Below are 15,958 nucleotides of genomic sequence, written 5' to 3' on the forward strand. Positions count from 1 at the left end.
GCCTTCTGGGAGGGAGCGCTGCTCGCTCCTCCCTGTTGTGTCTGGGTTTTCTTTTTGATGCATAGGTGGATTACTGGCACTGCCTCATGCAATGCAGGGTCACAGCTCTGGGGAGTATTTTTGGCTAATTCCAAAGGTTGAGGATACTGTGGGGAGAGGGGTGCTGGGGCAGCCAGCATGATTCTCTGTGCCATCAGTGACCCATTTGTCTGAACGCTTGCAGCACTGTCTCCACCAACCAGCCTGCGCCTGAAGTCCAATCCTGACACTGGCATCCTGATTGTCTCTTGGGAGAGAAGCACATCTCCAGGTAACCATGTGAACTCACTCTGTGCTCAAACCTCTTGTAGCAGAATGCCAACACTTCTTCTGTGGTGCCTTGCAGTTTGGTGGGAAATTTGCTGCTGATTATTTTAGAGAAAAATGTACATGCTTCTAGATGTATTTAAGGATATAATTGACAACTAATTACAATTTGCCATAGGACTCTTAATGATTTACATTCTGTGTAAGATGTTGCTTTGAAGCATGAATGTGTTAGAATATTTCAGCTATTTTAAGTATTTCAAGGGTTTCTTCAAGTGGTTGTAAAATAGTCTGAGGGAATGAAAGCAGAATGGACCGCAAGGATTTCTGGAAGTGACAAATGAGATTTTGCTATGGAAAGTGAACATGGAAGTTCTGAAAATATTCAGGATGGTTTCTTCTCCTACAATAGCTGATAGGATCTGCACAATTGACTCCCATAAAAGGTGGATTGAAAGTTTTTGAAAACCTCTGTTGGTACCTGAATCTTTTCCTGGTGGAGTCCTGAGAGAAGTTCCTCTCAAAACTCCTGAGATCTTTAATTTGGTGAGGTCTCAAAGGAAATAGAAATGCCATGAGAATGGCATGATTAGCTGCTGGGAAGCTCATTTTGAGATGCTTGACAAAGAAACCTCTTCCCTGCTGGCCTCAGGGTGGAAAAATCACTTGTAAAGTGCCATGTGTTTGCTTCAGCTGTTGCACTGAGGACTGATGTAAGGGTTCCAGCAGGAGACTCCTGACTCTGTGCTCTGTATTTCAGGCATCACTGGGTACCGTGTGACTACTGCTCCCACCGATGGGCAGCAGGGCTCTACCCTGGAGGAGGTGGTGGGTGCAGATCAGACCACCTGCACCTTTGAGAACCTCAACCCTGGCGTGGAGTACAACGTCAGCGTCTACTCTGTCAAGGACGACCAGGAGAGCATCCCCATCTCAGAAACCATCACACCAGGTAACGAAAGGATGAGCAGCAGTTTCAGCTGCCCTAGCTCTCAGGCTGAGCCTGAGAGCTCTGCATTGCAGAACTTGTATTAGTCTGATGGCAAAGGGCTTAGATGTCATACTTAGTCTCAAGAAGCCACGTTCCAGCATGTGACAGAACTTATTACATCTGTAACTTCTTACTTCTCTGCGTGGGCAGCTGTGTGTCACAGGCTGGTGGTCTGCATGGGGATCTGCTGTTTCAGTACACTGAGCTGGGCAGCAGCAGGGATTTAACTTAGCTCTGAAGTGCCCCAGCATCTGGAGCACAGCTGGTGGGAACAGGAAGTAGGTGAACAGAGGTATGAGTGGGAAGTGAGCACAGGAGAAATTCTGGCACCAGTAGTGGCAGAAAATGACTTGAGTGCAATGGAGAGGTAAGCAAAGATGACCAAGATGGAAAGGTCCTCCACTGTAGCACTTGAGACACAAAGTGGTGTATGCCCCCTCACAGGACATGTGGGGGGACTGCAGAAACTGCCTTTATAGCCACAGTAGCAAAATTAATATGCATTTCCCCAAATGGTTGCATTTAATTTTCCTCTGTGAGGGCTTCGTTTGTTTTTGTTTCTGCTCTGAGATGATGCCAGCTACTGTGTTTGCTTGCTCTTGTAACACTGCTTTAAAATTTCTGTGCTTCACTGAAGTGCTGTGTGCTCCCTGGGGTGAACTAATACTGTGATGCTGCATAGTTATGCAGTAATAGCTTTAGCCCTTCATCTTCTGGTGGGGGAAAGCTAAGAATGTATGTGTCTGGCTTTTACAACTCTTTAAAGGTGATATGGTACATGCATTCCATGTGGATAAACAATTATTTTACAGAAAACTGGCATATTTTTTGCACCTATTCTGTAAAATAAATGTTTTCCAAGAGGGACATCAAAATATAACAACCACAATTATTAAAGCAATATTTTTGCCCTGTAATTTCTTTTCAAACTAACTTGTAATGAAGAGTCCTGCATCTTTGACTCACTGATGTCTGATCCTGAGTGAGAAAGAGCATCAGTTCCCACTGATTTCAGGATCACCCTGATAAAGTTACACAGCCAAATCTTGTGGCTTAAATCAATATCAGTTTATTGACTTGAGCAACTGAAGGTTTGGCCATTGTCAATTAAAGATACATCTGAAATTCTCCATTCCTTGCCCAGTTCTGCTGGTCCTAACTTGCAGGAAATGAGCACCTTTGCTAATGGAATAATATCAATAGGGAAAACAGTCACAGCTGTGCTTATTTTCCCTAAGGAAATTCAGGCAGCATCTAAAAGGTCATTAAAGAGCATTCCTATTCAGTGGCTAAAACTTGAGATTTTGAACAATTTTAGCCACGTATGTCAGGCTCTTGGCCACATCGTGCTGGGCATAACCTCTGAATTCAGATGTTCAGAATTAATACCATCTAAAGGTCACTTTTAACCATTTACCCTGTTTCCAAGGAAGTGTTTTATTACTTACTGTTCCATTTTTTTTGGTTTTAGCACAAATATTACAGCAGTTAGTTGGTAAGTAGAACTTCAGGAATTCTGGGCCAGATCCTCAAGCCATGAAGGGATTTGAGGCTTTTTTCCAAGTCAGTGTAAATAGTTCAGACAGCGGATGATCTACCCTGGAACTTTGTGAAGATTCTCACCAGCTGAGGGTCTGATTTAGCCCCTCCAAATGAGCTGATATTTTTGTGATCCCAGTGATATAAGTTAGATTCACTATTTGAACAAAACAATGATTTTTGAAGATCAGTCAACTATTATTTCAGAGTTGTTGTTTTATTTATACTTTAGTAAACTTTGCTATCTTGTAATTTACCTGTAAAAAAAAAAAAAAAAAAGGGCTGTGTTTTTTCTGTTTCTATTTTTGTCAAAAAATGAAGGGTCTTAGTGGTTTATCATTGTTCAAGTTTACTTTACAAAGTAAATTTGCTGCAAGTTAAGTGCCTCCTGTAGGGCTCTTTGAAAATTTTATGTTTAAAGGGAATTGGGGCTTCAGATTCCAAGGGGATTGGCGTTTCAGCTTCTGTCTGCCCAGGGAAGCAGCTGGACACTGCATTGAAGGGTAAATATAAGAAAACAAACTGAAAACAGCAAAAGCAAAAACACAACAACAAAAACAAAAAAGAAACACCCCACCAAATTCCATCCTTTTCCCCCAAAGCCCAAGAGAAACTGTGCATATCACCGCAATTGCTCCCAAAGTTCTGTCGATGTTAATAGTGACAAACACTGCTTTTCTCTCCCTTGTCTTTCTTTTGCCTCCGTGTGTCTCTGCCTCTCCCACTTGCTCTTTAACTCATTAGAGGTGCCCCAGCTCACTGACCTAAGCTTTGTTGACATAACTGACTCGAGCATCGGCCTGAGGTGGACCCCGTTAAATGCCTCCACCATTATTGGGTACCGCATCACAGTAGTTGCAGCAGGAGAGAGTGTCCCTATTTTTGAAGATTTTGTGGACTCCTCAGTAGGATACTACACAGTGACAGGCTTGGAGCCGGGCATTGATTACGACATCAGTGTAATCACACTCATTAATGGCGGAGAGAGCGCCCCTACCACTCTGACACAGCAAACGGGTGAATTTTGAAAACTTCTGTGTTTGGTGACGTGGGTGCTGTCACTGGCTGTCACTGGCTGTCCAGGTGCTGGGGCTTTGTTCAAAGAGGAATCGAGCTGCTTGCTGCAGGGAAGCCTGACAGACCCAGCTGACTCCTTTCCCCAGATGGCAGCTGGGGATGAATGTGGGGCTGCTCGTTTTTGAATTGGAGGCATTTTAATACCATGAATGACTGCAGGCTTGCCAGGCTCATTCACCTTCTGCTATTCAGATTTCCAGGATCCAGTTGGAACCAAGAGCCTGAAACATGAGCTGTGTGTTCGCCAGACTTTAAAACTGTGATTCCCCAAACTAGGAGTGCTAAAGGGCAGAGCTGATCAGCAGACACCCTCCAGCCCTGACAGCTGTTTGAGCTTCCAGCAGCCCATTTCAATGGTGGCCTCACTCTTTCCACAATGCCCCAAAGGATGCAGATGGACACCACTCCCTGAGTACATGCCAGTGACAGCCATGCCACACCGTCAAGGGTCTCTGTAGTGCATGAGCTGAAGGCGAGCTGGAAACTGGTTCTTGCATGAAATCCTGTTGTGTTTGAAAGTCCTGAGGCTGTAAATCCTTCAACATGAGTAGAAGTAGAGTCATAGGAAATTAGTGATATACCCTCTCCTCTCCTGTGTGTGCATGTATGGATACTAGATGAGATTACTTTTCCATCTGTAAGCTGCTGTATGGCAACTTTAAACCTCTCTTGGCACCACATCTGTAATACAAAATCCAGCTGCTAGAAGCACATTACTGAAACTTGCTACCTTGTTTTTAAATTAGCCCCACGGGGTACATTTAACATATCAGGAATTGCTAAGAGGTTAAAGCAGCCTGACAGTAGTGCAGACACATTTTTCTCTTAACCGTAGTAGAACCAAATGTAGTTTAGAAGTCTGTTTGCATGAGTCTGATGCCGTAGTCTGTTGTGCATGAGGTACTTTCTCTGGTGGTTGATTCCCTGAGCAGACATCCTGATGGATGTGAATCTGAGAGCTGAGGTCAGTTTGTTCTTTGCTGTGTAGCTGTTCCTCCTCCCACTGACCTGCGCTTCACCAATGTGGGGCCTGACACCATGAGGGTGACTTGGACTGCCCCGACCTCCATCGTGCTGAGCGGTTTCCTGGTGCGCTACTCCCCTGCCAAGAAGGATGAGGATGTTGCAGAGGTGACAGTCTCACCCTCAGACAACATGGTCATCTTAACAAGTGAGTGGGTTGCCTGCATAAATCAAACGAACATAAGAAACTCCTCATCATAAAATCGTAATGTTACTAAGAGAAAACACCTCCAAGGTTGTTGAGTTCAACCATCAAGCCAGGTCCCCAAGTGCCAGTCCACACACACCCTGAGCACTTCCAGGGATGGTAATTCCACACCTGACCAACCTTTCAGTGAAGAAATTTTTCCTGATATCCAACCTTGACCTCCCTTAGTGTAGCTTGAGGTCTTTCAAGTAGTTGTAGAAGGTGGGAATGTCCACATGACATAAGATGAAACAAAAAAAAAGTGTGGCTGGCCAAATTCTCAGCTGATGTAAAGTGACAAGTAGCCTCATGCAAACTCACTCTAAATGGGGTTTGGCCTCTAGCTTTACCCAAGTTAAAGCTAAACCACAGGCAGATTTTTTCCTACCAATCCAAGGACAGTGATGAATCAGGCTATGAGGCAATTGCATTGATTTGCAGGCTGGTTAGGTATTAACAGTAAATACATGTTGTTCGCCTGGTTTGCCAATAGTGTCAAGGACTTGCAGTGCAGAGGTTCAGGGAGAGGATCAGAATATACAAAAGGTCATTTGACTTTGTATTCTCAGACTGAAAACACATCCTGTGTTGGAGCCTTACAGGACATGTCAGCAAAATGTGGGAATTTTCCAAAAGCTGACATTAATTTTGGGGGCAAAAGCTGTGTTATATTTATACTTGGGGTTTTTTTCCTCTATCTGCAAATCTGGTTAGTTAAGTGAGAGACAAGACCTGTTTTCAGAGTAAAAAATTAAGTCTAGAGCTGGTCTGATTTAGAACAGCTGTGTTAGAAGTCCTTGGCCCTATTTCAGCTTAGATCAGCTAAGGTTTTGGCCTAGTACATAACTAAACTAGTAGATAACTAGAGGGACCCTGTAAAAAGTAGTTGCTTCTAGTCAATCTCCACTAACTAATGTAGCAAGGATATAGGATATCATGCTCCATCAGGCTAAAGCACTGCAAGGAGACATAATGCCACAAAAATAACTGATTTAAACTTTTAATTGTCCTGGAAGCTCGGACCTTCCATCAACCAAAACCTGATTGTCTCCTAAGAAACACAGATAAAATTGTGTAGGTTGATTAACTTCTTGATAATAGCAAAGAAAGATGCCCAAATTCCTGTTCTTCAACTCCACAGACCTGCTCCCTGGCACTGAATATCTGGTGAAAGTCTACAGCGTTTCTGAGCAGCATGAGAGTGCACCTTTGTACGGAATTCAGAAAACAGGTACTTGGATGCACACATGGTTTAAAAATTCATTAATAGGACTTCATTACTTTTTTCCCTGTGATGATGCCAAGCAGTTTGGTTGAGCTCAGCCTTGTGTCTGTTGAATCATACAGGTCTGGATTCCCCCACTGGCCTGGACTTTTCAGACATAACTGCAAACTCCTTCACGGTGCACTGGATCGCCCCCCGTGCCACCATCACGGGCTACAGGATCCGCTACCAGCCCGAGCAGGGCGGGGCCCGGCCCAAGGAGGACCGTGTGCCCCCCTCCAGGAACTCCATCACCCTCACCAACCTGCTGCCAGGCACTGAGTATGTGGTCAGCATCATCGCTGTCAATGGCAGGGAAGAGAGCCTGCCCTTGGTGGGCCAGCAAACAACAGGTGAGCCTGCAGGGAGTGCTGGGTTTGGAGTGTTCTCTAGCAAAGTAGTTGCTGTTAGGCCACATCTCCCCTACCAGTTTCATTCATGAGGAAATGCCTGTGTACTGATGTAGGGCCTGATTTAGAAATAGGTGGGAGGACCCGTGCTGCTTTCAGATCTTTCTAGGGCCAGCAGAGCTATTTTCATTATCATTTCAAATCCACTCCAATGCCATGTGGTTTTTAACCAGATACATCTCTTTGGCTCAGGGCACACTCCTCTCCAAAGGATGAAGAGATGAGTAGCAGAGGAGCTTGATATAAGTGGAGTATGTAGTTGATGTACAACTGTGTTTAAAGTCCCTTCTCAATTCTCTGTTTTTCTAGTGTCTGATGTTCCAAGGGACCTGGAAGTCACCCCTACCAGCCCAACCAGCCTCAAGATTTCCTGGGATGCTCCTGCAGTGACAGTCAGATACTACCGGATCACCTATGGTGAAACAGGTGAGGGCAGGCTGCTACAGCTGGTCACAGACCTAAAACTCTGTCCTGAGGCCATTAGAAAGCAAGCAGCAAAGGCACCCTAGGCTGTAGCAGATATATTGGTTGCCTTTTTTAAAAAAGAACAAATCATATTTTTTCTACCCAAAAGAAAGAGCATCTGGAGTATTGCAGTAATTTTAGGGGTGGTTCTGTGTACAGATTTCATTCTTTTCCTTGGAATGGTCAGAACAACTTTGACCCAACAACCACTGAAACCAGCAGGGTCCTGTCTTCAGCTTGATGCATATAGGACTGTCCTAGTTTTTGTAGAGATTTTAAATGTATGCTTTACAGATCCATTACATTTCTTTCTTAACCTACTCTTCCTAGGTGGAAGCAGCCCAGTGCAGGAGTTCACAGTGCCTGGCACTGTGTCTACTGCCACCATCACTGGCATCAAGCCTGGTGTTGAATACACCATCACTGTGTATGCTGTAACTGGCCGTGGAGACAGTCCTGCCAGCAGCAAGCCAGTCACTGTCACCTACAGAACAGGTGAGACCTGATGAAACCAAACAAGACACAAACCCCCACAGCTTTGTGTTGGCTTTTCCCCATAAACATGTATAACTGATCCCTGGTTTCTTTCAGAAGCCATGGGCTTTAAGGCCATGAGTTTCAGTGAAGTTGTGTATCTTGGTGGCCCAGCATGATAACTGACATGGCACAGAAGGGGTCTGTGGACTTGCAGCTGCAGATAAAGGCATTTAGTAGTCTTTAAAACAACACAGATCCTCAACTAACATTGATACAAGATCACTCACCCACACATCATGGTTAAGGCTTTTTTGCTCTGGGCTAGCATGAGAGACAAATAAATAGCAACATGTGTTTTCTCTTCCAAGCAATGCAGAATAAAATTCAGCCAGGACACAGCAGTGGGGGAATGGTTTCCTGTACCAACATACTAAAAAAAATTATTTTTGTTGCCCAGAAATAGACACACCATCCCAGATGCAAGTCACTGATGTCCAGGACAACAGTATCAGCATCAGATGGCTCCCTTCAACATCCCCAGTCACAGGGTATCGGGTGACTGCTGCCCCCAAGGATGGACGTGGGCCCACAAAAACCAAAAATGTCCCTGCAGGTAAGAGTCATGACATCCTTTACTGGATCTATAAAGAATTCAAGGTGTGATCACTGCTGCTGCTTGTACCATTTTTTGCCATCCTGCTGATTTTCAGTTCAGGACAGATGAGCTAAGGCATATTTTTGCCCCACAGGCTTCATATTTCTTTGACATCACTGTACTGCAGAAGTTTGTTCTTGGCAGCCTTAGTGTGCATGAAAAGCACCTGTGTTTCAAAGATTTCATTGGATTTTCTAGCATCCAGCAAAACTTGCTCTGAAATCCTTCTTGAAGGCACGTAATGTGGCCCTTGGTCACAGCATGGGTTCTGCCACATACACTACAGGTTTGTAGTGTAGTACCTGTGGATCCTGTGAGCCATGTCAGCTCTCAGGAAAACTGCATTTTATGGGATCAGCAGAGCACTTGGGGATGCTTGTGATGCAGCTGAGTTGATGACCAGTCTTATCCTAAAATATGATGAAAGCTGGTTTCCCTGTATTTTGTTCTAGCCACTGTGCTAACCTGCCCTTTCAGCTGTGGAGCCTTGGAGCAGGTACAAATTACAGTTGTACACTGCCAGAGAAGCATGGTGCAATTTAAAGGCAAATCTAATCAGTCCCACCTTGTTTTAATGACATTTATGGCTTAGACAGGCCATCCATTCAAAGTTACTTTGAGGCCAGCTCTCTGCAGTTTTTGTGCTGTTCTTTCTGACTGATGGTGTTCTTTCCTGCCAGATCAAACCCAAGTGACTATTGAAGGTCTGCAGCCCACAGTGGAGTATGTGGTCAGTGTCACTGCTCAGAATCAGAATGGAGAGAGCCAGCCCTTGGTTCAGACAGCTGTCACCAGTATGTATTTCACTTCATGGGAACAAACACATGTTTTCTATTCATGTCTGAACCTACCATCACATCCCAGGGAAAGCAAAAGCTAGGGTCTCCAGGAGAGTGTGAGGTGGTCTGCCCTGTGAGAAGTACCATGCACCTTAACTGCAGATGCTGGCAAAACTGCAGTCCCTCTGCCTCCATCTCTGCCAAAATGCAATTTCCTGCCCCCTGAAAGTGCTGCGCTTCTTATTTTCTTTCACTAAAGCCACAAAGTCCTTTGGGGTTTTGTTTGCCATCAGCCAATCAGTGGATAAAATGTGCCAAGATCTCCTCTGTGTGAAGCTAGGTGGCAAAGGTGATTGCTCTTAGGGGCTGGACTGGGCTTGGGAGCACTTGCCCTGTGAGAGGGAGTAAGGGAAACCACATGGGTTATACCAAGAGCTTGGGATGAAGCACTGCAAAACAGAGAATAATTCCAGGACTGAAGTGCCATGTACAAACTAGCAGCTGTGCTCTGGTCACAGAAGGGTCACAAGAGGGACCTTGTAACTCAGGGATATGTCTGAGTAATGTGCTTTTGAGGAATGCCTCTGGGGTAGGGATTTATGTGATTCTTATTGCCCTGCTCAAGCTTGTATTCAGCCCCAAACACTACAGATGACAGGAGCTCCTGCAGAGCTTTGCAGACATGAGTGAAGAGTCCACATTCAAACCAACAAATTTCTGGACAAAAATCACCTTTGCCATCTAGAAAATATGAAAAATTGAGGACTAATACAGCAATTATAATTGTTGTATTAATAATTACAATACAATGATGAAACTTTGTAGAAAAGCATGATTTTGATCCACTATTTTAATTACATGCTAGATCCTCCCATTTTGTGTAACAAATGGGTGTATTTCTGTGATAGCCACTCCAGACTTCTGAGGAGCAAGGCTCACTTCCCCTGCTCTGAGCTCCCACCTTGCCAGGAAAATCCTCTGAATTGGTTTAATTGGGAGGTGTGCATATCACTCAGTTGCACCTGTGGACATTCCCTGTGCACTCAATACAAAGCTGAAAAGTTTGTTTCTAACTGATTTTACAGTATAATATGCTGAGTAATTTTGCTTTCTTGATGAGTGTGTTAATTGGGTATTAATTTATGAAAGAAAATAGTGGGATGGATTCTCCTTGGACTGGCACTTTGCACAGCAGCTCACAGTAGCGAACAGCAAGTTTCAAACTTACAAACTTGGGTTCCAAAGAACCCAAATGTACAGATCCAGGTGGGTTCTCTGGCTGCCTTTGGCACTAGCAACCATTTACATGGGAGAAATGAATCTTAACACTCCCATTTCTTTTAGACCCTTGTCCACTTTTAAGGCAGCTTAATGCTGCTAGAGTTGTGTGAAAGGGGTTTTGGTGCCAAGGGGACTCAAAAATAGGTGAGAATTGGTGTCCTGGCTGCTTTGAAGGTGGCAATGCAGGTCCTTTTGGTTTCAGCAAAGCCGGGATTACCTTCCTGCTGTCTGGCAGCTGCAAACTCAGGCTTAGGGATATAAGCATGTGTGCAAGGTGCAGCACAGAGGAGAATCCAGTGCCCCCTTGCCACGCCAAACCGAAAAGCGCTTTGCATGTAATGGAAATGCTTTTTGTTTTCCTCGCCCACAACCTGCTTTTTATCACTTAACCTCTTACCGTTAATTTGCCTAACAGACATTGACCGCCCTAAAGGACTAACATTCACTGAGGTGGATGTTGATTCCATCAAAATTGCTTGGGAAAGCCCTCAGGGGCAAGTCACCAGGTACAGGGTGACCTACTCAAGCCCTGAGGATGGAATCCATGAGCTATTGCCGGCCCCAGGGGGCGAAGAAGACACTGCTGAGCTGCATGGCCTCAGGCCAGGTTCTGAGTACACTATCAATATCGTTGCCATTTACGATGACATGGAGAGCCTGCCCCTCACTGGGACCCAGTCCACAGGTACAGCTCTACCACCCCCAGCAGGCCATGGCAGCAGCCCCCAGGGCTAGAGTGTGCTTCCATGTGCAGCTGGTGCACCGCGCTGGGACAGCCCCAGAGGCAGCCCAGGGGATGGGATTGCTCCTGAGGGATGGCTTAGCTGGGGCCAGAGAGCTGCCTGCCAGCAGAGTCAGCCTGCAGACACATCAGGGAAGGCAGGCAAGAGAGCAGGATTGCAGGAGCAGATCCTAGAGAAAGGAGGGAGGGGTGTCTGGTGGTGTCCTGTCCCAGGTCATGGAGCCTGATCCACGGTGAGTGCTCTCACAACACTCATGTGTTTCCTTCAAGGTATGGGACACCTGAAAGCACAGGTAGTGACCAACAGGAAAGAGGAGGGCAGTTTTCATGCCCCAGGGAGCTTGCTGTTGGAGCCAAAGATCAGCAGGAAGGGCTGGGAGATTGCTGAGCCCTCAGGTCTCACAGAGCCTCACTGGCACTGCCTTAGGGACCACAACCCACTGCATGCCCACACCCTTGCACCCTCATCACCTCCACAGGAGAGTCCCTTCTGTGCCAGGCTGATCTAGCTGCAATTCCATGCATTGGATATTCCTTGATGAAAAGGAAAATTATTGCAAGAAATTAGCTTAACGTTGCTTCCAGCAATATGGAATCCATTGCAAGCTTCCAGCATTACCAGATGTGACTTTATTACAAAGGCAGGTAGCACCTGTGTAATAAAGGTCTCCCATTCATTTGTGTCTGAGAAGTTGGCACTTTAATTCTAGGGGTGGAATGAATTCAGTGGGTCCTGGTGCACAGACCTGCTGTGCTAAACTGAAGCAAAATGATGTAATGATGGAACAGCTGGTTGACTACCTGCCAGAAATGCAAATATAATACTTTTTCAAACCCACCCTCTGTGGTTTACCTTTTGTGGGCTATTCAAAAAATGGATTTGAAGTAATTCAAGAATTTCCACTGACTCTCATGGGCTTCAGATTGAGTTCTGAGCAAAGCCAGAAGGAAGAATTATCCTGTATTTTCACTTTGTGAAACTGGAAGGCTTTGACAGCAATGTGCCACAGTGGGCACTGTGCTCAGGTATATCTTTGCTGTGTTTACAGCTCCAAGCTTACCAACAGTAAGGCAAGAGAATATTGCAGTGGTCACTCCTGTTTTTTAGGCAAGCATTGTTTGTAAGAATAGTGGATTGTGTTAGCTTGTGGACAGGCTCTTGTGTAATGAGCCTTATGGCCACCACAGCTCTGCTTTTCCATTGCCTTGCTGGCTGTGTAAGTGGCTGTAAAATGCTTTTCCTCTCCATTTCCAGTATTTTTTATCCATTCTCTGCAATTCCTGAGCCTGCTTCCTACCTACTTTTGTAAATCATCCATTGTATTTTGGAAATGAACAGACGGGGCCAGTGGAGCAGGACTAAACTAGGAGCTGTGTGATGAAAAGCAGAGACTGGTAGAATAATTAAAACAGACTGGCCTACTAGAGGTTTAAGCACCTTCCCAAGCCTTTACCTTATATCATAGCAAATGTCATTGCTCACTTAACTTCAGGGCTGAAGCCTCAATGTCTCCTTATTTCTGCTGTAAAGTGTTACTGTAGATTTGAGAATCTCCTCCTGAATAACCTGGACCCTCCCACAGAGCTTTATCCCTGTGTTTGCACAAGGCACTCCACTTTCCTGGCCTAAACCTGTCTTGTGTTCAGGAAAGAATATTGTCTTATCCAAGACTGCCTTTTTTTAAAGTAACTGTGTGCCAATGTGGATTTTTGCAGCAATTCCACCTCCAACAAACCTGAAGTTTACTCAGGTGACTCCCACCAGTCTCACCATCAACTGGAATGCACCCAACGTTCGCCTCACTGGCTACAGAGTCAGAGTGAACCCCAAAGAAAAGACTGGTCCTATGAAAGAAATCAACCTTTCTCCAGACAGCACATCTGCAGTCGTGTCTGGCTTGATGGTAACATTTTTCTTTGTGTTGTGGGAAGGAGATTTTTGAAGAGATTTCAGATTCCTATGTCAGGAGCTTCAGTTGGAGCAGATCATTACAGCCCCTAAGGGTCTGGCTCTGAAGCTTATGGCAAGTCAGACTGCAGCTACTCGGTACTATAGCTTTTTTAAAATGCAAGTAATTTGCCTGCTGAAGCTGCATTCTACCCCCTTCCTCATCTAGCACAGAGAGACTGGATGCCTAATCAAATGCAGATTACCAAATTCACAATCAGAAGTAGCCCAGTAAAATGCTTTTACTCATCTTTCACAAAAGAGGTCAGATAAAGTGATCTAACATAGATTTCAAGCTGTGATATGGGAGCTCTGGCAGTCTATTGCCTATTTTTAAGACATCTGCAAAATATAAGTTAAAAATGCAAGTCTTTTGTGAGTAGGCTTAAATTTGCTATATAGCCATCTTCTCCACTGGAAACATTTCAGGAGTTCCTGAACTGGAGAAGGCTGAATAGAACTGCTTTTATGGTTCCTGCAATCTTAAAAAGCGACTGATCTGTTTTTAAGGAGTTTTATGAATATTTTTCAAAAATGAGCCTTAAAAAACATTCTAATCTAAGTGGACCCATGGTCTGATGCAGCCAAGGACAAAACCCCCCATGCTGTTACTTTCACAGTTCTCTTTTATTCACATTATTTGATTCCTTATCATAGCAAATGGCATCCATTAACCCTGGGAAAAATAGGAAGGAAATTACAGTTTCTCTGAAGAATCGGCTTTGAAGCAGAGATTCTAAAATGAGTGGTGATAAATAAGCTGCTTCCAGGATTTCTTCTGCTCCCACATGTGCACAGTGTGTCAGGGTCCATGCCTACTCTTTTATTACAACTGGAAATAATTAGAATTTTCCCATCAATCCTTCCCTGATTTATTTTGAGGTTTCATATTTCACTAAGTGTTGACTGATAAATGTGGTTTCACTGAACACTGACTAAAGGCAGGAGTATATCCCCCTGTGCTGGGTCCTGCTTATAACATGGTATAACTCTGTCCATTCTAGGTAGCAACCAAGTATGAAGTGAGTGTGTATGCCCTGAAGGACTCCCTGACCAGCAGACCAGCCCAGGGGGTGGTCACAACCCTTGAGAGTAAGTGGTGGCTCTCCCCAAATGACCACTCAGTGCTGTGTGGGTGCAGAGGCTGGGAGCCTGCTCTCTGTCCAAAGCTCCAGCCCAGGCTTACCAGCACTTGGCTGATCAGATTCCCAGTCCCACTGTGCTGACAGGAGCCCTTTCCTTGTGGTGCAGATGTGAGTCCCCCTCGCAGGCCCCGTGTGACAGATGTCACTGAGACAACCATCACCATTACCTGGAGGACCAAGACTGAGACCATCACTGGCTTCCTGGTGGAAGCCATCCCTGCAGGTGGCCAGAACCCCATCCAGAGGACCATCAGTCCTGAGCTCAGGAGTTACACTATCACTGGTAGGTGGGGGCTTCTGCAGCTGCAGGGTCATATCAAAAAACAAACTGGGTTCTTGTTTTAGAATTGAATATCCTTGGTGAGAAACACTACAGGAACAAAAGGTGGGAAAAAATGAGGCCAAGAAGAAGTTGTTGAAAAACCTGATGGCCATTTTAGGTGGCTTCTTCTCCTTAGCTAACATTTGTGTTTCCACCTTATTTTAGGCTTGCAGCCTGGCACTGACTACAAGATCTACCTGTACACTCTGAACGAGAACGCACGGAGCTCCCCAGTGGTTCTGGATGCCTCCACTGGTAATGATCTTGTCTGACTTCTTGCTCATGTTAACACACAGTAATCACATATGGCCAGTTAGGAGTTGTCTATCTGATCACATTTAATATTTTCTGTGACTTACAGCAATAGGTTGGAGAAGGGTGTCAGGCAGGTGTAGCTCAGGTGAAGAATATGTGGTTTCACTGCATTTGATTTGTTAAACCCTTTTGTTTCCATCCAGCTATTGATGCTCCTTCCAACCTGCACTTTCTCACAACCACGAGCAACTCCCTGCTGGCCACCTGGCAGCCTCCCCGAGCCAAGATCACTGGCTACATCATCAGATATGAGAAGCCTGGCTCACCAGTCAAGGAGGTCCTGCCTCGCCCCCGGCCCGGCACCACCGAGGCTACCATCACTGGTAACTGCCTTGTCTGACACCTTTTCACCTGAAACACTTGTATTTGAAGAGAGAGGGAGGGGGAAGGACTAATTATAAAGTATGCTGATGATTAGCTAGTAGACAGAGAAAATTTGGTTCCTTTATTGTGGGTTCCAGTTCTAGAGAGTGGTCCTATAAGCACACCTGTCTTACAAACACTTTCCACTTCACTGATCAGAACAACCAGCACATATGGACAATCCAATGCTTGTTTCCACTGCCATCACAGTTGTCCTTTCAAGGAAAAAAAGACTCTGATTCTGGCACCCCACCAGTCACATGTGCTAAAGATCCCTTATGTTTGGGTGCATGATCCCAGCTGACATGGTCAGATTGCAAACTTGCTTTGAGAAGCAGGAGGCTGAACTCTTTGCACTCTCCTGAAAACCTCAGGTGTGAAATGCACAAACCTGGTACTGTAGCTACACCCACCTCTCATACTGCCTTAGTTCTCACACATAATAATAAAAGAAAAGCAACTCTTAAGTCTAAAATTGTTCTTGTCCCTCCTTTCTCCCTAGGTTTGGAGCCTGGCACCGAATACATCATCTACATCATTGCTGTGAAGAACAGTCAGAAGAGTGAACCCCTGGTTGGCAGAAAAAGGACAGGTAAACAAAGCTCTGGATTGTTGTGTGCCAACATCTTCCACTTGGGAAGAACTGAAATAATAATGTTTTTTAAAAAT

General features: G+C 45.1%; 1 protein-coding gene across 5 annotated transcripts in view; it reads left to right on the forward strand.

The window, feature by feature from the left end:
* The window catches only part of FN1 (fibronectin 1), a 53,040-nt gene that overhangs the window by 29,232 nt on the left and 7,850 nt on the right, over positions 1-15,958 (forward strand). For 2 of the 5 annotated variants that reach the window (XM_079311104.1, XM_079311103.1), the window contains exons 23-38: positions 224-310; positions 1,067-1,258; positions 4,902-5,084; positions 6,265-6,354; positions 6,471-6,740; positions 7,107-7,223; positions 7,593-7,757; positions 8,197-8,352; positions 9,075-9,188; positions 10,870-11,139; positions 12,913-13,100; positions 14,149-14,236; positions 14,396-14,572; positions 14,777-14,866; positions 15,070-15,249; positions 15,792-15,881. In XM_079311104.1, coding sequence (XP_079167230.1) covers positions 224-310; positions 1,067-1,258; positions 4,902-5,084; positions 6,265-6,354; positions 6,471-6,740; positions 7,107-7,223; positions 7,593-7,757; positions 8,197-8,352; positions 9,075-9,188; positions 10,870-11,139; positions 12,913-13,100; positions 14,149-14,236; positions 14,396-14,572; positions 14,777-14,866; positions 15,070-15,249; positions 15,792-15,881 — 2,457 coding nt within the window. Of the gene's footprint in view, positions 1-223; positions 311-1,066; positions 1,259-3,580; positions 3,854-4,901; positions 5,085-6,264; positions 6,355-6,470; positions 6,741-7,106; positions 7,224-7,592; positions 7,758-8,196; positions 8,353-9,074; positions 9,189-10,869; positions 11,140-12,912; positions 13,101-14,148; positions 14,237-14,395; positions 14,573-14,776; positions 14,867-15,069; positions 15,250-15,791; positions 15,882-15,958 lie in introns of all 5 variants that reach the window. The other 3 variants (XM_079311106.1, XM_079311105.1, XM_079311107.1) reach the window with 2 other exon arrangements.

The sequence above is a fragment of the Erithacus rubecula genome, assembly GCF_903797595.1.
Source record: "Erithacus rubecula genome assembly, chromosome: 8".
Taxonomy (NCBI): Eukaryota; Metazoa; Chordata; class Aves; order Passeriformes; family Muscicapidae; genus Erithacus; species Erithacus rubecula.